The 27,817-nt window shown below is 37.6% G+C and overlaps 3 protein-coding genes across 4 annotated transcripts; all 3 read right to left on the bottom strand.

Moving 5' to 3' along the window:
- Nucleotides 1–158: 158 nt before the first annotated feature.
- LOC131772076 (eukaryotic translation initiation factor 3 subunit L) lies at nt 159–10,671 on the bottom strand. Its single transcript, XM_066171225.1, has 19 exons — nt 10,544–10,671; nt 10,343–10,422; nt 10,177–10,238; nt 9,535–9,598; nt 9,334–9,407; nt 8,875–8,955; nt 8,111–8,179; nt 6,809–6,985; nt 6,118–6,201; nt 5,549–5,635; nt 5,094–5,156; nt 4,633–4,703; nt 4,346–4,445; nt 3,659–3,732; nt 3,118–3,175; nt 2,912–2,950; nt 2,704–2,796; nt 2,160–2,240; nt 159–1,578 (listed from the first exon to the last, which is right to left on the bottom strand). Exons 1-19 carry the CDS (start codon nt 10,669–10,671, stop codon nt 1,543–1,545), a joined length of 1,521 nt encoding a protein of 506 aa, XP_066027322.1. The 3' UTR covers nt 159–1,542.
- A 315-nt stretch (nt 10,672–10,986) lies between these two features.
- Nucleotides 10,987–15,372, bottom strand: LOC136283058 (protein asteroid homolog 1-like). The gene is made up of 4 exons (XM_066171224.1): nt 14,939–15,372; nt 12,502–13,712; nt 12,013–12,105; nt 10,987–11,036 (listed from the first exon to the last, which is right to left on the bottom strand). The coding sequence occupies exons 1-4, from the start codon at nt 15,370–15,372 to the stop codon at nt 10,987–10,989; spliced, it is 1,788 nt and encodes a 595-aa protein (XP_066027321.1).
- Nucleotides 15,373–21,667: 6,295 nt separating this feature from the next.
- On the bottom strand, nt 21,668–27,196 carry LOC131772082 (protein asteroid homolog 1-like). 2 transcript variants are annotated; one of them, XM_059087988.2, is made up of 4 exons: nt 26,597–27,196; nt 23,313–24,535; nt 22,842–22,934; nt 21,668–22,529 (listed from the first exon to the last, which is right to left on the bottom strand). In XM_059087988.2, exons 1-4 carry the CDS (start codon nt 27,028–27,030, stop codon nt 22,441–22,443), a joined length of 1,839 nt encoding a protein of 612 aa, XP_058943971.2. In that variant the 5' UTR covers nt 27,031–27,196; the 3' UTR covers nt 21,668–22,440. The 2 variants fall into 2 exon arrangements, with proteins under 2 accessions (XP_058943971.2, XP_058943970.2); XM_059087987.2 differs by having other exon boundaries at nt 21,669–22,532.
- Nucleotides 27,197–27,817: the final 621 nt, after the last annotated feature.

The following is a 27,817-nucleotide window of genomic DNA, read 5'->3' as shown; positions in this document are numbered from 1 at the left end:
GATTGTTTAAAGGCCAATGGTACTGATGGAATACCAGCAAAACTACTCAAAGAAGCCACTGATGTCATTGCACCTTCACTTTGCTTGTTGTTCAATTGATCACTCAGCTCTGGTACCATACCAAAAGACTGGCCAACATAGTCCCTGTTCTCAGGTTATTTCCAACAAGTAGAGAACTATCCACTAATATCTCTATTACCCACAGTTTCTAAAGTACTGGAAAGATGTATTCTGAATATAATTAAAACTCATCTATGTAACCGAGTGACTAAACATCAAAATGGCTTTTTAAAAGGAAAATCCTGTACCATCAACCTTATCGAAACACTGGATTGTATTGGTCGCCTGCTTGATAGAGGAAGTCAGATTGAAGTCATTTATCTGGCCATGTCAAAAGCCTTTGACAAAGTGAACCACGCCCAACTCTTGTTCAAGCTTCATATCTTTGGTATTGGAGGGAAACTATTCAACCTAGACTTAAATAATGTCAGATCGTGGTCCACCACGCATAAAACCAAGCCACTGAACACTGCCTACGATATGAATGAAGCTATGTTGGAGAAAACAAGTCACGAACGTGATCTTGGTGTCGGAGTTTCCACTCACCCAATATGGAATCAGAGCAATGCTCGGTGCATGCAAACAAGTTGCATGGGTTTGTTAAACGATTTACGTGTCATATACAAAGTACCGATGTAAGAAGATCAATCTATTTAACCATCGTTAGACCACATCTGGGCTAAGCGAAACAAGTTTGGGCACCACAATCTATTTATTCATCTCAAATCTAGAAAAAATACAGAGATGGGCTACAAAATATACCTTGACACTACCACTCTCATGCTGTCAGAGTTATGAACAACGGCTAGAAGCCCTTTCCTTACTACCTATCAGCTACTGGCATAAGTACTTACCGGTAGATATGTTACTGGATATAGACCCTACAATTGTTCCTATTGCTCGTTCTACAAGACATAGAGGATTGTCTGCCAATACGGCTGTTACCAAATACTCTGTACCTAAATGCAAGACTTCAACTTTTTAACGGTCATTTATTGTATGAAAAATAAGAATCTGGAACACACTGCTAGACTAGCTTAACCTAAGTGTGAACAATGTAAATGACTTCAAACGTGCTTTGATGTGTTATTATTCAACTGCACTCCAAGAGATCTTTGACATTGACTATCCTAGGACTTATAAAACTATCTATGCAAAATGTAATTCATATCGCAGTCTGAAAACAACACCAACTCCATGCTGTTCTTAATTATTAATTACTGATGTAATCTTTTTACTACTTTAATTTTCCTGAGACCACAGTAATTAGTTATCGCTGTTGTGGTTGCCTACCCATTACTGTTATGTAATTTACCCATTTCTTACATTATATGTATTGTTGGCAAAGCCAGTAAAATAAACTTCTAATGATATCACAGATTGCAAAAAGGAGTACACTGGGATGGATAGATGATTAGTATCAGTGTTTCTCTGGATTTTATCTCATTCTCCTCTAAACAGTATCTTTCCTCAGATGATTGTTTAAGTGTTACTGAATGCTTGGATTTTCCTTGTGACCTGAAAGAGGAAGAACAAGTAACTTGTCAAAAGTTGTGTCTCAGCAGCATCTCAAACATCATCACCTCTTGGCAAAGCAACAGATCGCGATCAGTAGGCATTAGGACACGAGCGGCAAAGCCTCCGGGATCCGATTGGGTGGGCAATGTGCGAGGGGGGCTGCAAGAATTCTGGCATGAGACCACACCCCTCAAGAACCTTTTGCACACTCGCCAGCTTGAAATTCGCGGGCTTAGCTGCAAATACCGCAGCACAATACATGAGAGCTTGCAGCGTCGCTTTTTGAGTGAATACCATTTTTCTTTGACAGTGTCTAGACCATTGTCACTTTAACTATTTGCTCTCAGCTCTATCTCATAAAACTTTCCTCTTATCACGTTATTTTACAAAACAGCATTGTAGAAAGTGGTTGTTGCCCTCTTTTCTTAGTTCTGAGTGTTCTGTGACGAGTGTTATTTTGGCCATAAAACATTCATATTATTGGGTGGTAACCAAAAGGGTGGATAAGAGGAGGGGGGGGGCAGGTAGCCTATAGCTGGAGTTTATTAACATGCTTGTAGAGAATGAGGGACCAGTCTTACCTCCTCAAACTTGTGAATCTGTTTAATAAAGAAATCTTCATACCGCCGTTCAACTTTCGTATCTGCGATGTGTATCATATCCTGAAAGTAGGAGAAAAGTATTTATCAAGGAAAAATAACCATTTTTGAGAGGAGGAAAACTGTTTTGTTCTAGAGAACATATTTGAGATGACCTTATCTACTTAAAATTGAGTATGTTTTTCAAAAAAACAAACAAATTCATCATCCATTACCTAATGCAATTAGAGCCATCTTCAATTGCATGTACTACTTTGGTTTTGCCCATTGTAATGATTGGTCTGAAAAAACCTTTTGCACCCTTCTCAACCAATCCAAATCGACAGCAAACCCAGTCACGACTTGACTCCCCATATTTTTCTCAAGTTTTACATGTAAGTGATTTGCTTTTTTTAAGTTTAAGAGTTCTCATTGGCTCTGTAAGGTATTACCCAGCAATCTGATAGGTTGTCAGGGTTACTTTACATTTTTCTACATCTTAATTTCAGGGTTGGTGTTACTCTCACGAAAGGATGTTTTTTTTCACCTGGTCAATGTAAAAGTCCACTTCAGAAGAAGACTGGAGGTCTCCCTCAAGAGCATTTGTTCCTTTCGTCCACACAAGATTTCTCTGTTTATGCTGTGAAGGGGAAGCAATGAGGGTTACCAAGACAAGTAAAGGATAGTTTTTCACCAAATGCTGTGAACTGCACTTTACCATACTAACCCTGTGAAAATTTTGTTTCGAGGCTTACCTTGAAGCAGAGCAGTTGGGTCCTCAACTGACTCTCATCCTACAGAAGGAACACAAGCAATAACTTAACAAGATTAAAACCCATTCTGTGCAGAGAATGAAGTTTTTGTTTTCACTTCTCTCAGCACCCCCCCCCCCCCAAAAAAAAAGAAAAGAAGAAGAACAAAGGGTTTTATTCATTGTGGAAAAGAGGTTCTTTCAACTCACCATGTTTAAAAATGCAGCAAGCTTTGCAATGGGCATTGTGGGGTACAACTTCAAATAGCTGAAAATAACAAAAGGCAAACAAACTTTCCATGATGAAAGTGGAGGTTTACTTGCATCTTTGACAAAACTTATCGATCAAAGTTGCAGAATGGGGCATTTAATTGCAAAGAATAGGTGAACTGATACGAATTGCACTGTTTTTGATTTCATTTGCACTGCGATTGGTCTAAAAATCTCACGCCATTCACCCAGCTAATCAGATACAAAACTAAAGCAATCGCAATTTTGTTACACACATTTTTCCCACATTTAACACTGGTTACTGTTGTGCCTGGTTTTCATTGGCTATTAGTAATGTTTACCTAGTCCTGATTGGCTATGATTATTTTGAATTTGGTTTCATGATGCTTAATCAAAAAGCAGTCTAAAGAATATAACAATGTTATTTGGGCAATGTAAGTTTGATTGTTGAAAGCAAGTCAAGTGATGGCCACACTGATTCTAAATTAAAACTGGCAAAAACTTTTGTTTTAAACCTTACCTTCTAATTACTGGTATCAGAGACTGCTGCAACACTTCATTCATGAAAACCTTCAGCTGAAGATGAAACGGTTCCTGGAAAAGACAAGAAAAGGATGCAATTGAAAGAACTGTAAAATTAAAAAAATCACTAAGGATTTAACCCTTTACACCCCAACATCAGTATTCATATTCTCCATACTGTTCTTCATACATTTACAAAGCTGCTGACAAGGAGAATTTGTCTAACAATATAGGGTTTCTTTAGTTGGTGATCACCTCCTTTATTCTCATGACATTAATGTTTGATTTGGTGGTGATACTGTAGGGAGAAGTTAGATGCTAGTCACTCTTAGGGGCTAAAGGGTAAAACAATTGTGATGAAGAATTCAAGAGCTCACATTTCAAAGTCTCATTTGATCCATTTATCTTCAGACGAATTCAAAATTCATATAAGTAGATCATGTGTCTCTGTAACTTGACTGAAAGTGTGCAGAAATCACATCAACTAATCAGAGCAAATAAATAAGAATCCAATGAAAACTCTACATCAAGCCAACATGCCCTTGGCACATGAAGACCCAAGGGACTAATTCACAATTGGTTTTAGTTTGGAATCTCAGGTTAACAAAGTGGCGCCAGTTTTCTGAACCAATCCCACAGGGAAGTTAAGCAAAACTATTTGAAGTTTGCCCTAAAATGTCCTTACCCCGTTAAAATTAGCTGGAGGGGCATCAAAGTTTGGAGGGACTGGAAAGATAAACTTAGGACAAGCATACGAGAACGACTCTTCAAATGTCTGCAAATCTCTGTAGGAAGAAAATGGAAGAAACAATTGAAAAAATTAATTAATACACACAGTTATGCTCATGTACGCTTAAACTTTCGGGAAGGTCAAAGCCACAGCTTGAACCTTATTCCAGTGTGCAAATAAAGAATTTTTAACAAAGAGGCACAGATCCAGAAAACAAAAAAACAAAAACACACTCAACATACCCATCCTGAAGTTGTTGCAACCTATCTGCATTTTTCTCCCTCAGTTGTGAGTGAACATACTCATCAATTCGCTGCAACAAAGACACAGTTTTGTAAACTCTCATCATGTGCTTTTTTGAGTTTGATAAGAAAAACTGAAAAAAACAAAACAACATCAACTACACCTAAGGTTGAAAAAGGATCTGATCATTCTTTATCAAGAAGTGGGGGGGGGGTGTTTAAGGAGGATATTGTTTGCATCACAATAAATTTTACCTGATTCCCTATGAGGCTCTGTACTCTTATGATACCCTTTCATTGGCAGTTAGTTGGCTCTCAATTTTGTCTAGTCCCCCCCCATCTGTTGGGGACCGATTCCCTTCCTTTCCCCCTGAAAACCATGTGATCACCCCAAAATCCTCCGAACCCCCTCCCCCTGGAAAGAAAATAATGACTGATCCATGAGAATGAGAACTAAATACCTGTGGATATAATGACAGACAGATGGCCAGCAGTACATACATCTGATCATTCTTCTTCATTATCTATGGGTAAGAAACATTACTAAGGTAATGTCCATTGATAAAAATACCAAACTTCTACCATCTATCTATCATGGGACAGATAGCTTCTTGCTATCTATTCCATGATAGATGGTGTGAAAAGTGGGCAGCCTAAAAAGCAAAACAAACTTGTTGTGAAGTTTTTAATGACTAGTAAATTTATTCTCAAAAACAATTAATTTCTTTGTGTGATATTTGATAAGGGTAGAAAAAATCTTGACCTTAATGTTTAATTAGTAAACATCAATGCTCTCAGTCTCCTATCTGATGTCTGACAGAAAGAGATCAGTGTCTGTGCAAACCTTCTTTGAAAATAATAAGTAAAATAAATAAAGACTCCATTTACGCTGATGACCCCTTGTGGGACTTCTCACCTGTTCATACTGATAGGATTTAGTTTGGAACATATTTTTGGTGCTCTGAATGTAAAGGAGAATATTGGAGAAACTGCGAATAGCATCCTAGAATAGAAACAGATCATGTTCTATAATTCTGGTTAAACACAGAGATATCCTGCCCTACTTCAGGAGGGAGGATTCCTGGATGTTGTTCTTTCTTTATTTTTTTTTCTCTTCAAGCCAAATTCATAACTTGACAACTTCAAATGAGGATAAAATATGCAATCTGCTGATCCAAAACAAGGGGGGAAGGTAAGGGTTCATTCATCTTCTGGTAACAATCATAAAGTCCTTGGTTGAGAAAATTAGAATTTCTGTTACACTGTATAGTGTAAATCCTGAGTTCTAAGCCCAAATTTAAATGGTCACAAGCAAGTGGTCTGCAATCAGCAATGAAACTTATGTAGTCAAAGAACTAATTTTGGTTGGGCTGGACCCAAAAATATTTGGCTTTAGTATGCCTTGAACTCAAGCCCAGTATTATCCTGTCTGACAGTCTATAACTATATATTCACTCCTGCTTCATGCTGCTAGACCTTCCTTACCTGGTACCTCTTCATCATGAGGTATGCAAACCCAACATAGTAGTAGGTAGTGATCTGGCAGGCTGAAACGTTTGAGTACAGACTCTGTTGGGAGACAACATACATATCACTGTTGTACAGTGTATTGGTATAGTGTGAATCTCCAAAAAATTTTATATATCATTCAGTGAGTGATTTAATTTGAAAGAGATGTACATTTAAATTATCCTTACAATATCACTTGACATTATCCAAAAATTGGTGATGAGAAATGGCAAAATTTGTATCAGCTAGTGGATGCTACCTATTCCCTGTACTATATGTATAGGTTACATAGAGATGCAATGCAAAAATTCCTGTACAAAGCTAGGAAAAAACAGAAAAATATGAAAATGAAAAAACCTCTTTGCATTTGAGTAAGAGAAATTTTCACTTCAATTTCAAGTAATGAAGGATTGGTTTGATTGCATGTGCTTAACACCCTGTGATTGGTGAACAAAACTTGCTACAGCCCCTCGACCAAACCAATGCAAGACTGAAACTGACTGCGACTAAGTCACTCTTATTTTTCTAAACCTTTTTTCAGTTATGGTTTTTATTTTGAGTTCTCATTTTCTCCTTCATATAATGTCAACCTTTGTTTCAACTGACCAATGTGACTATTATCTCATCACTCCAGTATTTCTAACTGTTATTTTACTCCTCAGTTTACCTTCTTGTTTAGCTCGACATTCTCCAGAACTTTGAAGGCCTGAACATAATCGCCAAGCTGTGAGTGCAGTCGTAGCAAACCTATCAGACTGAAGTAACCCAGCATCTTGTAGAGCAGATGAATCCCAAACTCACCAGCCACTGAGTCTGGGTCACCCCCTTGGTTATACCTTGCAAGCTGTGAAAAAAAACACAGTCATATCAACATAAACTAAATCTTCAATCTTGTGTTAACCCTTTAAAACTTAAGAGAGACTAGCATCTAATTTCTCCTTATAGAATCACCCCTGAATCAAACATTAAGGTCATGAGAATAATGGAAATGATCAACAAGTACAGGAGCTCTTGATTGTTAAGAAAAATCTCCTTGTCAGCACCTTGGTAAATGTATAGAAAACAGTATGGAGAATATGCATACTGATATTAGGATGTTAAGCATTAATAAATTGGTCACAATTTATATAGGAGATAGGATGACCCAATAGTCAGTGTGTTGGACTTTGGGTCCAGAGGTCTGGGTTTGACACCTGACCAGGTCAGTGTGTTCTGTTTTTGGGCAAAACACTTTATTCTCTCAGTGCTCTTCTCCACACAGGAGTAGAAATGAGTACTGAAAAAATACCAGGGAAGCCTGATAAATTGGTAGGAGGGGAAGGGGGAGCTTCATGTTAAGGACACTGGGATAAGCTTCAACTAGGAGAGCCATTTGGCTCAAGTACAGAGTTAGATATAAATAACAAAAGCTAGCATGGAAGTACATGTCAGTCATTTTGTAGGATGCATGCCACAAAGAAAAAAGAACCTCCATACAAATAAGGAAACTAACCCCAAAGCTGTGGAGTTTGTACTTGAACAGAAATATCTTGATTTGCACAGTGGTGATCAACATTTATGGGAATCAGTTTGCAAGATTTTTTGATATCAAATAACTGAGAAAAAGTTACAGTGGAAATGCCCCAGTGCTAAAGAGCATTTTTGCATGTAGTTTGCCAGAATAATTTGTGATCCAGATTTGAACAACTTAATTATGTCCAATGTTGAAACCTGAGTTAGTAAATGGAAGGGCAAATTCACGTCTAATAAAACAAGGATCTTATGATGGTCATATTGTTTTTTTTTTTAACCGTATCCCAAAATAAGAAACCACGTAGAGAAACATTCTCATTCATCTCCATTGCATGTCCAAACTACATGTATTCGTCTTGTCTAAAGTAAAACAAAAGGAACTCCAAAAATGTTTATGTGGAGATCACTGCAATTGGATTGCTCAGAAATTTATTATAAATATTTTGTAGCTACCAACCTGGTGATTAATCTTGGATTTCTCCACCAAAGAATACAGCACATTGAGCACACTGTGAACATTCCAAATCTGAAAGATAAGATCCTCCTAAAGAACAGGATAAATGACATGATTGAATGGCAATCCAGCATAGTAACAGTATTTTTCATCATCATTGTACTATCTTCTCCCTAGTGGAGAAAATCATTTCAATCTTCAAAGCCCCTCCTATGTTAATTAATCAGCTAATCAAAACTATGATAAATTCTCAAACATGATTGGTTATCACCAGCCCAATTTGAGTGCTTATAGGACACTTTACAATTATGCTTGTATGTTGGACAGTGTACGCATCATGCCTGTGAAATTGGATAGTATGCGTCATGTGCATGCACTCATCATGCATTTTGCTGACTTAACTTTTGCTCATTTAATAAAAACTTAAAACCAATTTGTCTCTCAAATTCTGTCATAGATTTGATTAAACAGACTCTTCTCAGTTCTATTGCCATTGCAAATAATCTCTTCAAAACGATACAATTACCCTAATCAAGCTTTAGTCACACATCAAAAAGTACTTGTGGATCAAAATTTCTATGCCCTTGTTTCTCTAGATTTCCACCCTTCCCAAAACAAGCACACCAACTTCTAGTTTGATCAAAAAAAAAGTCTGGGATGAAACAACATCTTATCAAAATGCCTCTACTGAATCCTATAGCATTTACATGACTGTATTTAACTGTAGTATACCTACATTTCTCTATACATTCTTTTACCTTGCATACCTTTGTATTTGCTCTTAGAGTTTCCACTTCATCTTCTCCCTTTTTCAACAACTTTGATCGGTACTGGCTAAATGCTTGGAACTGAAATTTTTTACATGCAATAATCAAATCAAATTCCTAATTGGATTTAGTGTACTCAAATTAACCAATGATTAATTATACATTTATTAAGTAAATTAAGTCCAGTATACTGAATGTTTCAAAAGCAACCGATTCCTGTAGATATCTGCCACAAAAGTAAGCACTGTTTGTTTAACTTCCAGAGGTGATGAACATGTAACTTCTCCTCTTTCTTTGATTACATTATGGAGAAAAAAGGTGATGAGAATACAGAAACTCTTGTGCTTTGTGCTTGGGCCATAAAACCCGAGCAGAAAAAATTTGGCCTCCCTAAGTTACACTATGGACCTCACACTTGATCAGTAAGAGAAATTTCCTCTCTGGAGGAAAGCTTCTAACCTGGTAAATAAACTCATCAATAATATCCCACAACCACTGATTAGGCAAGCTGAGAGGTACTGGTTCATCTGTGTCTAAAAGATATTGCATATTTGATGAATGTTTCTATTTTTGTATCGAAAAATAAGTTGTAATATTTTTTTACTCAAAATTGGAAATTTAGACAGTACAAAAAACAAAATTCTAAAATTCTAAACTTACTCAAAATGTAGTTGAAAAGATCACAGTAGTTGAAATAAGATTCAAAGCGATGTTCCAGTGTTGGCTGAACACATACAAAGATTGAAAATACTGTTTAGTAAAATATTTCAGGATGGTGTTAACTCTTAACATTCCTACGTAGCTAACTAATGTTTGATTTTGATGAGTGATACGCAAGGTGAGGGGAGTCTTTCAAAGGAGTTTTGTTGGAAAAAAGTCATTTTCATGGTCAGGTACCTTCAACCCAATGATAACACTTCACAATCAACTGTTATTTACAGGGTTAATTTATTACCTTGATATTCACTTGCACCTTTACCTTTTTGCATTTACCATAATCAAATTAGTTTCACAGTTAAATAATTTTTAAAGGAAAGAAGAATATCAACAAATCCCTAATTTATATGCTTAGTTAAAAATATCACTCCTGTTTTAACCCTTAAACTCCCAGAAGTGATCAACATAAAACTTCTCCTTATAATATCCTTACATAAACCAGCAAGGTAATAGGAATACTCAAACTTACCAAGTAGTTGTTATCTTGATCTAGCATTACATTGTCACAACTAATTTACAAGGAAACTTTGCTAGAAGGGAGAAATAAGAATCAGATCCTGGGAGTAAATGGGTTAATAGCCTTACCTTGAGCTTGTTGTAGATGTGTCTGTAGTACAGCTCTTTGTAAAGGATCAAAAACACTTTGTCTACAAGAAAGGAAACATCATTATTTAATTTTTAAATCACTTCAAATCAAGTGGTAGATTGTCAAGGAGGGGAGGGTGTTAGGGTGTAAAGGGTTAAAACACACCTCCATCCACAAGGCTTGCAACATATTCAGGTTCAGGCCAAGGAGATTTTTCAAAATATCTCTCAGTCAATTTGTTGAAACTGGATCAAAAAAGGCAAAAGATATGTTTAGAAAACTCAAAGACTTCTTATCACAAAAAGTAGAGTCTAGAGTACAACACTAATTCACTTGAAGATATATTCTACACTGTAATGAACTTACTTTGTTTCATAGATGTACTGAATGTCATTGAGATTCTGGAAGATATGATAAAGAAATATAATAATTTTAACACTTTTGAACCCCAGAGTGACCACAAAAGAGATTTCTTCTTCAGATACCAACACCATTTTAAGTAACAAGGTAATAAAAAGAAAGAAATATATGAACAAGAGAATATGGTACTACAATTACCAACTTGCCCTGGTTGATCCTTTTGACCACCGAAAAAAGGCGATGGGATTATTTCACTGAAGTGAACCCTTAGGTGCTTTCAAATTCTGTTTTAAATCCTTGTTTTTTTGTTGATAACAATCTGTTCCAATTGTTTTGATTACTCGTATCAAGATAAGCAGCCAGTTTCCACTAGAATTTAACAGGTTTATTTAAATCAATCAGCAAAAACGTCATTTTTTTCCGGCCTTTTAAAAAGCGTTGCACCAAGCTTAGTACGAGTTTGTTGTATTCTCTTTTGCTCTATCACGTTTATCACTTCCTGACAAATAATGACAAAATATAAGGTAACCAAATTTGAAATACTATAATCATCTTATACCAGGTGATTATAGCGAGATATGATGCAATCCTTGACTAATTACAGCGTGTGCATCTCTTTAATCATTGTAGCGATAATACTAAGGAAAAATTGTTGGTCACTTAAAGGAGTTGAAGGGTTGAGTGAATTCAGTTAAGTGGAACTGTAATTTGTATGGTTTTATTACCAAACAAGCAGTTAACCATACCAGTATAAAATCATCAAGAAATACATGCTAACCTGGTCAGTGACATACTGATGGAAAAGGCGAATAAATATTCGTACAAGTATTTCCTTTGGCAAATGAGGATAGGACTGAGGATCTATACCTGACTCATAAAAAAATAGAAATATAGCAAGTTTTTTTATGAAATTTTAGATATGGTTTTAGCTCTTATTTTATTCTTGTTTCTAGTGAACACAAAATGTGATGATGAAAATAAAAGAAATCTGAATAAAAATGGAACAAAAATATTTATCGTCATTCAGATTGTGTTTATGGAACATTGGCTATTTTTAAGAATGTCTAAGGTATATCAGTGAGAGGCTGAGCAGTTTGGTGGCTCATCACTCGACTTTAAATTTTTTAAATTTTTTTTTTATTTCAAACTAGCAAGCAAATTGGCCCATCGTCTGCAAAGGGAACGGTTGATGTACTTTCTTAGAGTGGAAAGTAGAGACTGAATTCATTCAAGAACATCAAGAAAAGGATGAAAAAATCTTACAAATGGCTATTTAACTAACGACGAAAGAATTGGACAATATCTACAAACCGAACGATCGGAATCCGGACCAAAAATTACAGCCAATCCGATTGCTTCAAGATTGCGAGAGCACATGAAAAAAATTGAACTAATTTTTTTTTAAGAGAACTGTGAGAATAAGAATATACTATTGATCCTTCCAGAAAACTATATTGAAAAATTGTGTATACTACCTTTTTCCTTCGAGTCGGCAGTAATTGCAGTGTAAAGCTCGTGATACCGAATAAGAGAGCTTGGACTTGACATCAAAGATTCTGGCTTACGGCCTGAAAGAGAGGGACAAAATAATCATTTTAACCTTTTTTTCTGCGTTAACAGTTTTCAAAATAAACTTTATTACAACACCACGATAAGCTCAACGTTAATGAAACGATATAGGCTTTCCTGTCGAAAAGTTTTTCAAAACATAAAATCCCTGCAGTAACTTTCGCCCCAATCACCTAGAGGGATGAATTCATATGTCCTCTTTCCACATGAAATAAATGCGACGGAAAGGCAAAACTACTCAACGGAGGATACGTTTATTTTGCATGTTTGTGTTGTGCTAGAAACGTTTGCCATATGTTATCGTTTCTTCTGGAGCTTTAGCCGTTTCGTCATACGAAATAAAAAATTTAAAAAAAGAAGAAAATTTAGAGGATGTGTGTTAAACTTGTTATTACCTTTTTTCAATTCCCTCTGGAGGCGATGCACCAGTTTTCCATTGAAAGTTTTGCGGATACACGGTGTCTGTACTGGCTTATGCAAAACAAAGTTGAGGTGAATGGCATCTCTCAAAACACACTGCCACTGACAGAAACTTTGCGCTGCTCTCTCATCAAAGGGTTGGTTTACAGCTCTTGTGGAATGTCCTTGATCTTGTTTCCACGAACCATCCTCTAGTTTGACCCAACTGCAAACTAAAGCACGCAGATGACTAGTCTCCAGTGACGGTAGCGAGTTACGATGAAGGAAACGAAGAGAGGATGCGACTAACGCGAGCTCTTCTGGTAATGATTTTATATAAGCTGAGTCTGAATCTAGCGCATCCAAGAACACCCTTAATCTCACGTGAGGATCAAGCTTTGGTATAGAACTGAACGAAGGAACCTTATCATTGAAAGGCTTGATATCTGCAAAGCCCTCTCTGTCCCATTCTTCGATTATTTCCATGTTTCTTCCTCCATCGCTCAAAATGCCATACATCAACTGTCTCAGTGACATTGAACACTGATTTGGTGATCTGCTCTCCCGGTCCTCGACCTGAACTCTGAGAAATACTTTTCCCGCCGTTAAGCTGCTCATACAATCGGTAGAAATCTCTCCTTCGCGAAATCTGTGCAATAGCTCTTCGTCAAGTTCGTGATCATTTTGGGTTCTTAGAAGACTACAAACTACTCCATCTCGGAAGTAATCCAATAAATTGGACTGCGTAATTTCGTATTCTTTAAGGGAATACTCGACAGCTTTCTTAAGCCGCTCCCTACTTTCACCCGGTTCTACCCTTCCCATAGCGGACTCAAACGCTTCTTTTTCTGTGATTGAATTAGAGAACTGGGAGAGGAATTTTTTGACATCTGAAAATCTATCTACCTTTCTTTTGCGACCATTACTAGCAGAAGTGTAAATTTCGAAGTGGAAGGGTTCTAACGCTTCCCAACTCACGTAATCATTGCTCACTAAGGAAGCAAACAAAGGGAGCAATTCCTCTCGTATTCCAAGATTGCTTGCCACGTCACTGCGGTAGAAAATACGCGCTGTTAACTGACCAACATCGAAAGAGGAAAGTGGGATGAAGCCGCCCTTGACATCAAAGATAAAGAAATCGCTGTCGTCACTCAGAACAGGACATTCCCAATCCTTGGCTAAAGATGCGATGTCACGATCCGCTTCACTGTAGAATTTAAAAGAGAAAAGAAATTGCTTTTTAAACCCCACAAGACTTGCACGCTTAGCATCATGAAACATGTAATAATTCGAATCAATTTTTTTCCTTTTTGCTGTTGAAGAGATCGGCAAATTTGGAATCAGAATTGGATGACTATCTAACCCCTTCTCTTCAATCACGCTTGCCTTTGATTTTCTTCACAGGTAGTGCCTGATTGAACCAAATCGCTGCGCTTGATTTGTACTTCCACAACCACAACCACCAATGCAGTTCTCCCGACCGGTGAACAAGAAGCTAATAATACAGGGTTTTCTTCAAGGTTTTAAGTAGCCGGAGCTTTTTTAAAGGTAAACGGTATTCATATCTCGAAATCCAATATGGCGGACAAAACGTCACCTTCGTACTTTCCTGCCACCGCAGCAAGATTTGTCCAAAAGACAGTCCCCATCAGAACGTTTTTAAACTAACCTTGGTCCAGAAGTCTTTTTATGTTTTCAGAAAAGATAGGCAGAGCAAATTAATATTTTTATTGAGCCCAAGTTTAGACCAGATAAACATCATCTCTGTACGGGCTCCCGAAGGTAGTAGCCGGCAAAACCTTGCAGAGAAGCCGGCGTACTTCGCCGGCTGCCGGCTCTTATCTACAACCCTGAAAATATCCGTAATTTATTTTGTTTTAATTTCGGTTACGGTCGAAAATGAAAACAAAACATAACCGGAACACTTATTAGTACAAACTGTTAGTGAGTAAAATACCCAAATTGACCAGAACTGCCGTCTTTTGTGCGAAAGTAGATGATTTTTGTTGCGTTAAAAGAAGGGGAAAGCCTCCAGAAATAGAACCAAAAATAAATTTCTCCATCCGTTTCGTTTCATATTCTAAGCATTTGAACAAGACCACATTTCTTAGTCAGTGTTATATCATTAGTGCAAGCTAATTTATTATTTAGCGGGTAATTTAATGTTAACAACTAAGTTGAGAACATAAATTGGTCACCGTAAAGGGTAAAAAAGCTGACGTTTCGAGCGTTAGCCCTTCGTCAATCGCTCTGACGAAGGGCTAACGCTCGAAACGTCGGCTTTTTTACCCTTTACGGTGACCAATTTATGTTTTCAACTTAGTTGTTAGCACCAAATTACCTCATATACTCTCCCACCGACGCAGCACCACAGTTTCTTTAGAAATTTACCCCCTTTATTCATTTTTAATTTATTATTTGATGAAATCTTACCAGTCAGAAACAGCGAATTTTATCACGTGATCCCTCAGGACTTCTACGAATACAAACTTCGCCAAAAGCGGAAGTAGAAAGTTGTCATTGCGGTTAGGCGATGTTTTATTCTTGAACAACCGGTCGGCCATTTTGATCCTCTTTCGTATTTGTTTTTTCTTTGTTTCTAACTTCTTATCACTTCTATCATATGCACCATCCAAAACTACGAACGATTCGACATCTTTAGATTTTAGGGCGTCGAAAAACAGCCATACTTTCCAGTAAAACTCCTCATACTGCCCTCCGCATCGGCAATCGAAGCCGTTACCTTCGTAAAGGTAGTAACACAAGTTATGTCCGTCTATGATAAGCTTTGTGCCTCGCAGCTCTCTCTGTATCCCATGAAATTTAACTGACTCTTTAAGATGTGTCGTAAGTCCGCAAACGCCCATTTCTTAACCTGCGACAACAAGCGGAGAGAAGACGCGAACCCAGTTTCCCTCGCAGGCCGATAGAAGCTATACTGAGGACGTTATATAAGAGAAACAACGTTAGAGTGATTTAGCAAGAAGACGGGAACGTCATTTCAGAACGGCGCGCGCAGCAAAAATGCCAATAAGAAACTGGGTCGAGAGCGCCGTCGACTTAGCAGTCGTCGCAACGAACTGTCAACGTTACATTTTTTCCTGAATATCCTAACCTCGGCTCTTTAAGATCACTATCAGCTTTGAATTTTCGGTTTCATAGACCACTTGAAGGACAACGAAATTATCTTCTTTATGAGTATGTAACAAGCGCGAACAGAAGATAGTTAGAAATACGGCAAGTAAGTTGTTAACATGAATCCACATGGGCGATTAAACTTTGAAATGATTCAATTCCAGTTAAGTCTCTAGTCTGCTGATATATCAGTCAAATTTGGAAGCCCAAATAATCTTTTTGTGTGTCGCAGTCATTTCGATTTGTGCTACTAGATTTCAGCACTACTCGTTTTTCTTCATAATTTTGTAAAGTATAATTTGGAATTGAAATCGTCGTCGTTTTTCCCCTTGTTTACTGAATATTCTTCTCAATCATAACAGTACATCTCTTTTGAGCACCACCTTCATAGAGTTTTAATGCATTTTGAACGGAATTATCAGGAGTTATGGCGAAAACATGTAGAAACCGAGCAACCCAACGATGGAGTTGTTTACGATGAGTTCCTGTTTAACCATGAAAGAATAAACTGAACTCAAGCTAGTCACCAACGAAACGGTTAGACTTAAGAATAAGACTTCGTTCCTGTTTTTTTTTTTGTTGTTGTTGTTGTTTTTTTTTTTTCAATTGTTATTAGTATTATTTTTTTAACGAATGAAGTCGTTCAAGACTGAATCAAATTAATACTGAGATTTAGAAAGCCGTGCCGAAATCAAATTGATTGATATTTCTTTTGTAGCGAAAGCATGAATTTCTTGTCTTATGCCCCATTCACACCAAAGCTTAAACATGTTTAAAAGTTGTTTTGTTAAACACAGTTTAATTTTTTTTTCTTCATAGAAACTATTTAGCCGAATATTTTTGACTTGAATGTAGCACATTGGAAATGCAAGTTAGCAAGTACTTGAATCCAATGGAAAATCAAGTTTTTCAGTTCTCTGTTTATAATTTTCATTCAATGAAAACCAGTTTAACAAAACATGTTTTGCTGGTGTGAATGGGGTATTAGTTTTCAGCGGCGCGGATCAAAATTTAAGACAAAAAAAGTGCAAACCTGAATTCTTCTCAAATTTTTTATCTCTGACTTAAATTAGTTGAACCTTTTTTATCACGATTACGACGACAATGACAACAAATATCACTGAATAGTACAGAAGGTAAGCTGTGATATTTCAATTTGATAAACTTCATCACGAAGCAAGTTTATTGATGAATTAATTCACGATGAAATCAACAGCATCCCGTTCTCAGAGTTTTCATACAGGATTAAAGAATTGTATCAAAGAAAAGCCCTTGCGTTGTTTTAAGCCTTGCTCGATTAAAAGTGAACTGAGCCCTAAAATCCTGGATCCGGCGCTTGCTAACGATCGTGTTTCCTTAAATTAAAAAATTTTCACAAATATACCAAATAAAACAAAGAAAGGGACCAGGTTATCCTAGAAATGAGTTCTGAAATAATTTCAAACAGCATTATCTCGTTTATAAGTGTACAATTTACGTAAATCCTAGGCGTTTTGATCGCGACGGCAAAGCCAGCGTAATGACGTCCTGAACTTGTTGGGAAGAACGGCAACGCTAACACCGGAAGTCGAAATAGAGTCATGTCCAGACTATCCGCGCGCTTTCCCGTTCTGAAATGACGTTCCCCTCCTCTACAATCTTGCTAAATCACTCTATCGTGATAGAAGAGAAGCAACATGATCTAACTTCAATGCTTGAGTGAGACCTTCGGAACTTGAAGCCTAGGAACAAGTATACAGGAAAAAGATAACATGGCGGCTTACAGCGGCGAAGGAAATTTTAGTAGTTAAGTATTTTAGCGTGAAAAGGCTTGGGTGTTATGTTCTGGTTCTCACGTAAAAAAGATCACTATCTGCAATGGCTCTACCACCTTTTGAACTGTGGTCAGAAAGCAGCAAGTTTCTAAGTCTAAACGGAAGATGGGTAAGCTGAGGTTCAGTCAAATATCGTGACGTTTGGGATGTAACTTCGACACCAAATAAATAGTTTTACATGGCTATACACGCAGAGGATTCTATTGTTTTCACATGAAGGCCATCTTAGCCATTTCAGCAATTTCTGCCTCTTATAAGTAGTAGAAAATAAAAATATGCATACTTGTGTCATATTGAAGCCCTGTGAGATCACAAGTATTATTTATTTCTTCTTTGTTTTAGGTGGTCATTACCCATTATTTTTGGAAATCGTTGCTGATGAGAAAGAAAAAATGATTACGGTTATTTCTTCACTCGAACATTTTAATATCTAGCTACCAAATAATCTTGATACTGAAGATCGTTGCATCCTATTATAAAAAAAATTGCCCCTGATTGCTCGGTCAACTTAAATGTATGATGCAATAAAACTTGTGATTTGTGGGATTTTCATAGGTGAACTAGAAATACCTGAAGAGGGTAATGATGTATTTAATGCAAAGCATTTTTGTGCAAAGTCTGCTTTGCCATAATCTACGTGAAGGTGCTTTTAATATGCTAGTAAGACTTGCACAGCCCAGTCAAAATGTTTTTGAGTAGTAGGCAACCTGGCTGTAGTAATTATAGGCAGCAGAAGCCTAACCTCTTCCTGAAAAGCAGTCTGGAAAATGTGAAGTCAGCGGAAGATACTTCATTGTAGGCGGCCAAATCACAGGCTGTCGGCCCATTTTGAGTGAGCAGTAAAAATCCAGATTTGATATTTATTGAGAGCCAAACCCTGCAAGGCTTATATTGTGTTTTAGTTTGAAGTGTTTCTTTCATGTTTCTTATTTTGCTGTGAGTTGGCTTGTTGTGGCCATTTTGCTCTCAAACAATTTTTTTCAGCCCAGTCAAAATGTTTTTGAGAAGTAGGCAAGCTGGCTATGGTAATAGAAAGTGGAGGCCAAACCTCGTCCAGACTAGAAGTCTAACAAGTGGGAAGTAAGCAGCAGATATTTTGTTGTAAGCGGCCAAATCGCTGGCTGTCAGCACATTTTGATTGGGCTATTTGTTATTTAGCTACTAAGTAACCTTTTTAGTTAAGATTACTGCATTCCTTTCTAATGATATTGCCGCTGGAAATAGTAAAAGGTTGCAGAGGCCGAACCTCGTCCTGAAGTCTGACAAGTGTGAAGTAAGTGGCAGATATTTTGTTGTAGGCGGCCAAATCGTCGGCTGCAGCACATTTTGACTGCGCTGATTGTTTGTAGTTTGTATGTGCACTTCTTTTTGGGTGTTAAACAGGTCAAAGTACCAAAAAAGCTTTGTGATAACTTGGTAAAAAAATTTTAATAATAAGATAACGCTTGATCATTCTCTAGAGTTTGCATCTGTTCTAAAAACATCATACTTGCCGGTCTCAAGCCCAAAACGCTGCAAACTAACTGAAACTACATGTATTTCGCAAAATTGCAATGAAATCTGTCTACAAACACCGAAATCCGGCAGAAACGCACGAATTTTTGCCAAATTTTACGCAACAGTTGACAAAAAGGCTCAATTTTAACTGAAAAACGCGTTTTTATTATATTTTATTTTTTGCAAAAGTTAGCTTATTTCACGTTCAAAAACGCTACAAACAAGTTAGAACACGATGTTTTCAGCAAAATGTTAGTCCAATCAGCAGAAAATTCATACCTTTCTTTGAAAAGTGTCATTCCAAACCTACAAGCATCTTTTGTGCTCTTTGGAATTGAGATATTGCACCTGGAAACTCAGCTTGACATTACGTCAATGTACGTAGCTATCCTCCAACGTTCGCCGGAATTATGCGGCATATTTATGAATGAGCAGGCCTACAGGTTATCAATCGACGTGAAGCATGGTTCCTGAACTATTTTTCTCCTGAACATTTAACAATGAGATCAACAATTGGTTACCTTATACACAATCTAAAAGGTAAAAGACAGCATGGGTAATTATTATTAAAAGTGCAAAGCGATCCTTACAGTATATCAAGCAATTCTAAAAAGTAGTCACATCAACTAGAAGTAGCGTCAGCAGATTACTCGCGTTGCCCAGCAACATGTTTCCTAAAAACCGTCTACATTGTTCTCGCTCATTAATGGAACTTCCCCTTCTCACTGTGGAACTTCAACATTGCACAGAACAGATAAATTGCGGCTCTCAGAACACACTGCCATTGAGCAAAGCTTTGTGCCCCTCGTATATCTAAGGGCCACGAGGATCGTTTAGGGCTTACAATGGTTTCTTATCCATTGTGGAACTCGCCATTCTCCAATTTAACACAACAACACAGTAAAGCGATCAGATGGTTTGTATCCAAGGATGGTTTCGCGTGTTTTATGAGGTAACGAAGTGAAGCAACAATCAAAATAAACCTTTTACCTAAGGATCTAACGTCTGTGGTATCCGAATCTAGTGCAAACAACAAAAAATTTACACGCTCTCCGAGATCGAGGTACGGGATTAGGCTCAAAGAAGGGACCACACCCTCTTGGTAGCGTTTTACAATTGATTGTTGGACACTTAAGCCCTCTCTGTCCCATTCTTTATATTTCCTTCTTCTGCTTTTGTTTTAGCATGCTCAAGAGATGGGAACCACGTGTCTCTCTTCCATACTGGCTGGATGTAACATTTAACTTCACTTCAATTCATCCTCACTCATAATAACACAAGAATCTTTTATCTAACAGCTAATCTGCAATCAAGATTATAATACAATTTCGCTGTGTAGGAAATATGTTTTTTGTTTTTGTTTTGTTTTGGTTGTTTTTTTTTATCAGTTACATTCGCCCTTTATCTTGACTAGCGACCTCTTAGAAAAAAATTGCATCCTTGAAGTTGCAAAATCATCTCATCAAGTCTCGTGTTCCATAACTGTCCCAATTATCGGGTTCTCTCCTCCCTTCTTTGCAGATTGGCAGAAGATCCTATGCAGGACATCAACAGTATGCTGAGTGTTTTCTCTTCTGAGCTGAAATCCATGTTCGATTGAGCATCAACTTGTATTTTATCAACAACATGATAAAAGGATTGTAAAGATTTCCTAGATACGATAACTGAGAGTTTTAGATTGGCAGTATGTGCTACAATGGAAACTCTAGTGTAATGATACTAAAACACTGATCAAAGCAAAGAAAGACGACGACAACGTTTCGGATTTGTCTTGGTGTCAAGTTAATTGATCTCATTACATTTTTGGTATTTTGGTAGCTTGTCCCATGCGAAATTGATAGTCTTATTTAGCAGTTTTGTCATTTTTCCTATATTTGAAAGAATAGATTTTTTATATCGTATAGTACTGTTCTTGAGGGCCGCAGCTTTTTGATAGTGCATAGTTATTTTGATAGTCTTTAATTTAAAATCGGTTTTTCCAGGTATTTTTATGGGCCACATGTCTCAATTGCTATCTTTGGCAATTTCTTTTAAGATCATCGAAATATTATTAAGCCAGAAAAATTGGTTTCGTAATCTTGAAATTCACGTGTTATTAATATTTAATTAATATTAAGCATGTTTGAAGCAATTTCCAAGGGAATGCTAAATTAATTATTTTCTCTTGCTGCCATTGATTTTTTATGATCATCAGAACCACAAAACGAGGTATTCATATTATAAGAGCTGCAACGTTTAGTCCCTGATTTAAATCAAATCCCAAGAATCTTAAAAAAGGGGGGAGCCTTTGACTGGTCTTAGGAAGGATTTTTTTTCGAAATTTCAATTAGAAGGATCTTTATGTCCTAGAAAGAGCATAGCTTTACTGCTCAGCTGTAGCTGTTAGTTCTGAGGTGATTTTATTTCCATGTCCCCCAAGGAAACTTGTTTCAACTGAGTTTATGTGTTATGTTATCGTTAGTATTGACATTGACTGTGACTGCGTACTTGCACTGGTAGTCGTTCATGATAGTATTTCATAATAGACGACAATTTAGTACACATTATATAAACAAATTTGAATTGGAAATATTATTTTTGTACTTAGAGGCTCGACAGGCGAATAAGGATTTTTTTAACAGAAATTGTCTATAGTAATACGAGGGAGGTGTAATTATTTTGAAAGAAGTGCGCCCTTCTAAATATCAGTATACCAGTTACATGCTACGAATTCACACACTAAGTTCTTCAAACAAATGAAATGAAACAAATGACTTCCAAAAAAATGAAATTTTTACTCTCCTGTGTATAAAGTTATTTCTTCCAACCCTATCCCTAAAATAAACTTATATTTCTGAAAAGTACTGTATTTTTTCCTATGATTTTGAGCACAGATTTTCAGGTACAACTGCTAAATCGGTGGAGGTTAGCTCTGGGGGAAGTGCAAACAGTCAATCAGTAAGGCACTTCATTAGTCTCGTACCCGGACCCTCCACGGCCGAGCGGTTGCATTCCGGTTACATGGTAGGTACTGGGTACGAGATAAGCATTTCAAACGATAATTAAGCTACTCATTGCCATGTGCGCTGTCCCGCACCAGAGGATGGATGATGTTGGAAGAAAAATTTGCATGGATTTCCAGTACTCTATACAGTTTTGGAACTGTTGATTTCTTATATTTATTAGTAAGAAGTTAGTGGCCAACCTAAACTGCTAACATTGGCAAATATATGTTTAATTTCTAAGCGCGTAACACAGCTAATTACGATATTTTTTAAGTAACCGAGGATAATAGTTGTTTCGTCATGCCATTTTGGATTTTTTTTCTTACAAATTATATCGAGGAACACGCTCCGAGAACGTGGGGAAATGATCTCCCGCTTCTTGTTTGACATTTTGTTTTCTCTCTTTCTTCGTCGAATGTTAGAAGCTGTTGTTTCTGTTCACGTTGCGCTCGCAGAGGTGGAGGGTGCCGAGAAATGATGTCCCAGCTGGTTACCATAGGGGTCGTCACTGAGTGATATTGCCGGTTATGGTGCTTTCATTCAGGTTCATACCTGATGTGTGTAACCGTAACTTTTGCATCCTGGTTACAACATCTTCTGCAACAGAAACGGTTGATGTACTTACTTAGAGTGGAAAGTGGAGTCTGAATTCATTCAAGAACGTCAAGAAAAGGATGACAAAATCGTACAAATGACTATTTAACTAACGCCAAAGAATTTGACAGTATCTTCAAACCGAACGTTCGGAATCCGGAACAAAAATTGTAGCCGATCCGATTGTTTCAGGATTACGAGTGCGCATAAAAAAAATGAATCATTTTTTTTCAAAAGCACCGTGAGAACAAGAATATACTAACGATCCTTTCAGAAAACTATATTGAAAAGTTTTGTATACTAGTATACTACCTATTTCCTCCTGGCCGGCAGTAATTGCAGTGTAAAGCTCTTGATACCGAACAAGAGAGCTTGGAGTTGACATCAAGGATTCTGGCTTACTGCCTGAAAGAGAGGGGCAAAATAATCATTTTAACCTTTTTTCTGCGTTAACAGTTTTCAAAATAAACTTTATTACCACACGCCGATAAACTCAACGTTGATGAAAAGATACAGGCTTTCCTGTTGAAAATTTTTTCAAAGCACAAAATCCCTGCAGTGACTTTCACCCCAATTATCCAGAGGGGTAAATTCACATGTCCCCTTTCCACAAGAAATAAATGCGACGGAAAGGCAAAACTACTCAACGGAGGACACGTTCATTTTACATGTTGTGCTGGAAACGTTTACTACAAGTTATTGTTTATTCTGGTGCTTTAACCGTTTCGTCAAACGAAACAAAAGATTTAAAAAGGAAGAAATATGTGTTAAACTTGTTATTACCTGTTTTCAATTCCCTCTGGAGGCAATGCACCAGTTTTCCATTGAAAACTTTGCGGATACATGGTGTCTGCACTGGCTCAAGCAAAACAAAGTTGAGGTGAATGGCATCTCTCAAGACACACTGCCACTGACAGAAGCTTTGCACTGCTCTCTCATCAAATGATTGGGATAAAGCTCTTGTGGGATGTTCTAGGTATTGTTTCCACGAACCATCCTCTAGTTTGACACAACTGCAAAGTAAAGCGCACAGATGACTATTCTCCAGTGGCGGTTGCGAGTTACGATGAAGAAAACGGAGTGATGACGCGACTAACGCGAATTCTTTTGGTAATGACTTTATATAAGCTGAGTCTGAATCTAGCGTATCCAAGAACATCGTTAATCTGCTGTAAAGATCAATATTTGGTATCGAACTGAACGAAGGGACCTTATCATTGTAAGGCTTAATGTCTGTGTGCTTGACTGCAAAACCCTCTCGGTCCCATTCTTCGATCCTCTTCATTTTTCTTCCTCCATCGCTCAAAATGCCATAAATTAGCTGTCTCAGTGCCATTGAACACTGATTTGATGATCTGCTCTCAAGGTTCTCGACCTGAACTCTGAGAAATACTTTTCCCGCCGTTAAGCTGCTCATACAATCAGTAGAGAACTTTCCTTCGCGAAACCTGCGCAATACCTCTTCGTCAAGCTCGAGTTTATTTTGGGTTCTCAGAAGACTACAGACTACTCCATCTCGGAGGTAATCCAATAAATTTGACTTCGTAATTGCATATTCTTGAAGGGAATACTCGACAGCTTTCTCAAGCCGCTCCCTACTTTCACCTGGCTCTATCAATCCCAAAGCAAACTCAAATGCTTGTGTTTCTGTGATTGAATTAGAGAGCTGGGAGAGCAAACTTGCGACACCTGAAAACCTCACCGCCTTTCCTCTGCGACCATCACTGAAAAGAGTCCAAATTGTGTGGTTGAAGGGTTTTAACGCTTCCCAACTCACGTAATCATTGCCAAGTAAGGAAGCAAGTAAAGGAAGAAATTCCTCGCGTATTCCAAAATATCTTGCCAAGTCACTGCGGTAGAAAATACGCGCTGTTAACTGATCAACATCGAAAGAGGAAAGTGGGATGAAGCCGCCCTTGACATCAAAGATGAAGAAATCGCTGTCGTTGCTCAAAACAGGACATGCCCAATCCTTGGCTAAAGATGCGATGTCAGGATCCGCTTCACTGTAGAATTAAAAAGAGAAAGGAAATTTCTTTTTAAACCCCACGAGAATAGCCCGCTTAGCATTATGAAACATGTTATAAATCAAATAAATTTTCTCCTATTAGCTGTTCAAGAGATCCGAAAACGTTTAATGACACTTTGGTGACTATTACACCCTGTTCTCTTCAATCACGCTTGCCTTTGATTTTCTTCACAGGTAGTACCTGATCAGTCAATCAAATCGCTGCGCTTGATTCGCACTTCCGCAGCCTCTGGGCTTCCCCAGTGCAGTTCTCCCGCTCGATGAATAAGAAGCTAACAATATCTGAAATTTATGTTGTCTTAATTTCGCTTACGTGCGAAAGTGAAAACAAAAATAAACCGGAACACTTATTAGTACAAGCTGTAAGAGAAAAAAAAATACCCAAACGGACCTGAGCGGCCGTCTTTTGGGCGAAAAAACATATTTTTGAATAATTTTTTTTTATAATTAAAAAAATAACATCTATGTTAGCCTATAGAGAGTGTTATGTTGCTAGCACCAATCAGATCGTTTAGGGAATATATTTCGCACCAATCAGATCGCCGCATTAGGGTATGTATCTCGCATTTATCAGAGCGTCGATTTTGTTCTTTGGTTTGAGAGGTGTTCAAAATGAGAAATGTTGGCTTTTCTGTGTTTTTAACATGTATTTTACCGCGCGTTATGAGAAGTGCGATGCTTCTGGGCAGATGGAAGATATCAGATTACCTATAGTAAACGAGTTACTCATGCTGTGAAAATGGTGGATAGTTGTTCGAGAGAAAATGGAGTCCTGTGCACTGTAGCACGATCATGGTTATTGTTCCTTCCAAACGAGAGCGAGTGGAAAAATTTTGAATCAAATATTGCTTGAGGTGTTGATGAATTGCACCAAACATTTTGATTTGAGCAGTTCTTTAACGGCAAGCTGTGTTGCAAGATTCATGATTTGTTGAGTGTGCCGATTATATTTTTCTGGATTGGTTTGCTCGGTGCTATCTTAAGATGAATGTCTGATTAAAATTGACTGTGGACGATTTTGTGTATGTTTCCGATGCCTGGAGAAAGTGATCTTGTGGAGTCGTTTGTGCTTGATCATGGACGAATTCAGGTACCATCGTAAGCGTGTTTGTTTGATTTTCTTATCTGGAATGAATGATTTACGGAGGTAAGTTAATATGATGTGATTTACTAACGTCGAAAATATATCAAGTCGAAGGAACAGTTTTGGTCTCGGTCCGCATTTTTGTCAACAAAATAAACACATACCGCTTAAAAAAAGAATTATGATACGGACTACCAGCAAGGCTGTCGAATATTGCGCGTGTTAAATATTCAATAGTGACATCTAATCTACATCTACGTCTACTTTTATTACGTTGGTAAAATCTGTACAGATATCACACCAACCAACTCGCGCGCAAAGTGACAAGACTACATGAAGGCTAGAAGTTATATTTAGATCGATTTTGATCAAGAAACGGGCCAGGAATATTCCGCAATAGTGCAAATAATCGTGAAAGCTGATCGCGGAAACGCGATTGTGTGACGCTCGCTAAGTTGCAAGATGACATGTTACCACATACCAGACGAAAAAACTCTTTAGATTCCCAGTCTGCCTTTTGTACCCACTCTGCAGTCTGCATTCTACATTTTGTACCTAGTCTACATTTTGTACTAATAGGTATCCATGGCACCAATACAGTTTATTTTTGGTTACAGTTATTCGCGCAACACGCAAACTACCACAAAAAGTACCTGTGTGTGAGTCAATTCGACATTTTCGTTCTTTTTCGCGTTTCTACTCTTCTTTCCTTTTTTAAAAATGTAGACATCACTTACAATGTTTCAAGTAATCCACCCACCCCAAAGAAAAAAAACTCTTGCAGGCATAGCATGTTTTTTTTGCGTTTAAAGAAGGGGTAAGCTTACAGAAACGGAACCAAAAATAAATTTCTCCATCTTTCGTTTCATATCCTAAGCATTTGAACACGACCACATTTCTTAGCCAGTGTTATAGCATAAGTGCAAGCTAATTAACTATTTGATGATATCTTACCAGTCAGAAACAGCAAATTTTATCAAGTGATCCCTCAGGACTTCTACGAAAACAAACTTCGCCAAAAGCGGAAGTAGAAAATATTCATCGCCATTAGCCGATGTTTCATTCTTGAACAACCGGTCAGCCGTGTCGATCCTGTCTTGTGTTCTTTTTATCTGTGTTTCTAACTTCTTATCACTTCTATCATATGCGCCATCAAAAACTACGAACGATTCGACACCTTTAGATTTTAGGGCGTCGAAAAACAGTAGTACTTTCTTATAAAACTCCTCATACTGCCCTCCGCATCGGCAATCGAAGCCGTTTTCTTTGTAAAGGTAGTTACACAAGTTATCTCCGTCTATGATAAGCTTTGTGTCTCGCAGCTCGATCAGTCTCCCAAGGAATGGAGCTGACTCTTCGAGATAAGACGTAAGTCCGCGAACACCCATCTCTTAAACTGCGACAACAAGCCAAGAGGAGACACTAACCAGTTTCCCTCGCTGGCCGATAGAAGCTATGGGAAGGAGGCCGTAGAAGAGGAAACACTACCACGACGAGATTACTGTTGCCAAGGACATGATTCAAAGTTTCATTGACCACAAGTACCCGCTTGGATTTTTTAAGCTTCCTCACACGGTAATGAAGTCTGCAACTGTGGTTAATTTCCTTTTAATTTAATCTTGGTCAGCGGCACATAAATACCACGATACTAAATAAAGACTTAGATTTTCTATTCCCCGTTTCATAATTTTTTTGTTAGTCACGCGAAAATGAAATTCCCCTCCTAGGAAAGTCTAAATCGGAAAGTATGATGTACTAGTAAAAGGTAGTCGCGAACCTAGTTTCCCTTGCGGGCCAATGGAAGCTTTGAAAAGGAGATTAATGAAGAAAACACTCAACTGCCATGCGAGTGTTGCTGCTAATAATATTATTCAAAGTTAATAACCACAGATACCCTCTTTGTTTCTTCTCAGCTTCCTCACCCATCAGTGGAGTGGGCGACTGAAGTTTTCCCCTAAATTAAACAAAAGCAATCGGTAAAGCAAACAGAGCAGTAAGTCCAATAATGCTAATTTTCTTTCGCTTTTCATATTATATGAAACTGAACTTAACGGTCATTAGCTTATAATAGAAAAGTTGACTTGAAAGTAAAGCAAATGATGTAGAAATGAAGATGTTAATTATGAATAATTCAAGGTAGAATTACGTGTTCAGTTTGTTGGGTGAAAAGATAAG

Source organism: Pocillopora verrucosa, chromosome 8 (genome assembly GCF_036669915.1).
Source record: "Pocillopora verrucosa isolate sample1 chromosome 8, ASM3666991v2, whole genome shotgun sequence".
Taxonomy (NCBI): Eukaryota; Metazoa; Cnidaria; class Anthozoa; order Scleractinia; family Pocilloporidae; genus Pocillopora; species Pocillopora verrucosa.
The sequence above is the reverse complement of the archived record's forward strand: the minus strand, read 5'-3'. Positions and strand labels throughout refer to the sequence as shown.

Coding starts and splice junctions, on each gene's coding strand:
- LOC131772076 (XM_066171225.1), bottom strand. CDS start 10,671: ATGGTGTTGGTATCTGAAGAAGAAATCTCTTTTGTGGTCACTCTGGGG. Junction 9,408..9,534: donor TCTTTTCAACTACATTTTGA/GTAAGTTTAGAA, acceptor AATATCTTTTAG/ACACAGATGAACCAGTACCT. Junction 6,202..6,808: donor ATGTCGAGCTAAACAAGAAG/GTAAACTGAGGA, acceptor GTCTCCCAACAG/AGTCTGTACTCAAACGTTTC.
- LOC131772082 (XM_059087987.2), bottom strand. CDS start 27,030: ATGGGTGTTCGCGGACTTACGTCTTATCTCGAAGAGTCAGCTCCATTC. Junction 24,536..26,596: donor AAATTTGCTGTTTCTGACTG/GTAAGATATCAT, acceptor TTAATTCTACAG/TGAAGCGGATCCTGACATCG. Junction 22,533..22,841: donor TGCCGGCCAGGAGGAAATAG/GTAGTATACTAG, acceptor TTTCTGTTGCAG/AAGATGTTGTAACCAGGATG.
- LOC136283058 (XM_066171224.1), bottom strand. CDS start 15,372: ATGGGCGTTTGCGGACTTACGACACATCTTAAAGAGTCAGTTAAATTT. Junction 13,713..14,938: donor AAATTCGCTGTTTCTGACTG/GTAAGATTTCAT, acceptor TAAATTCTACAG/TGAAGCGGATCGTGACATCG. Junction 12,106..12,501: donor CCAGAGGGAATTGAAAAAAG/GTAATAACAAGT, acceptor CCTCTCTTTCAG/GCCGTAAGCCAGAATCTTTG.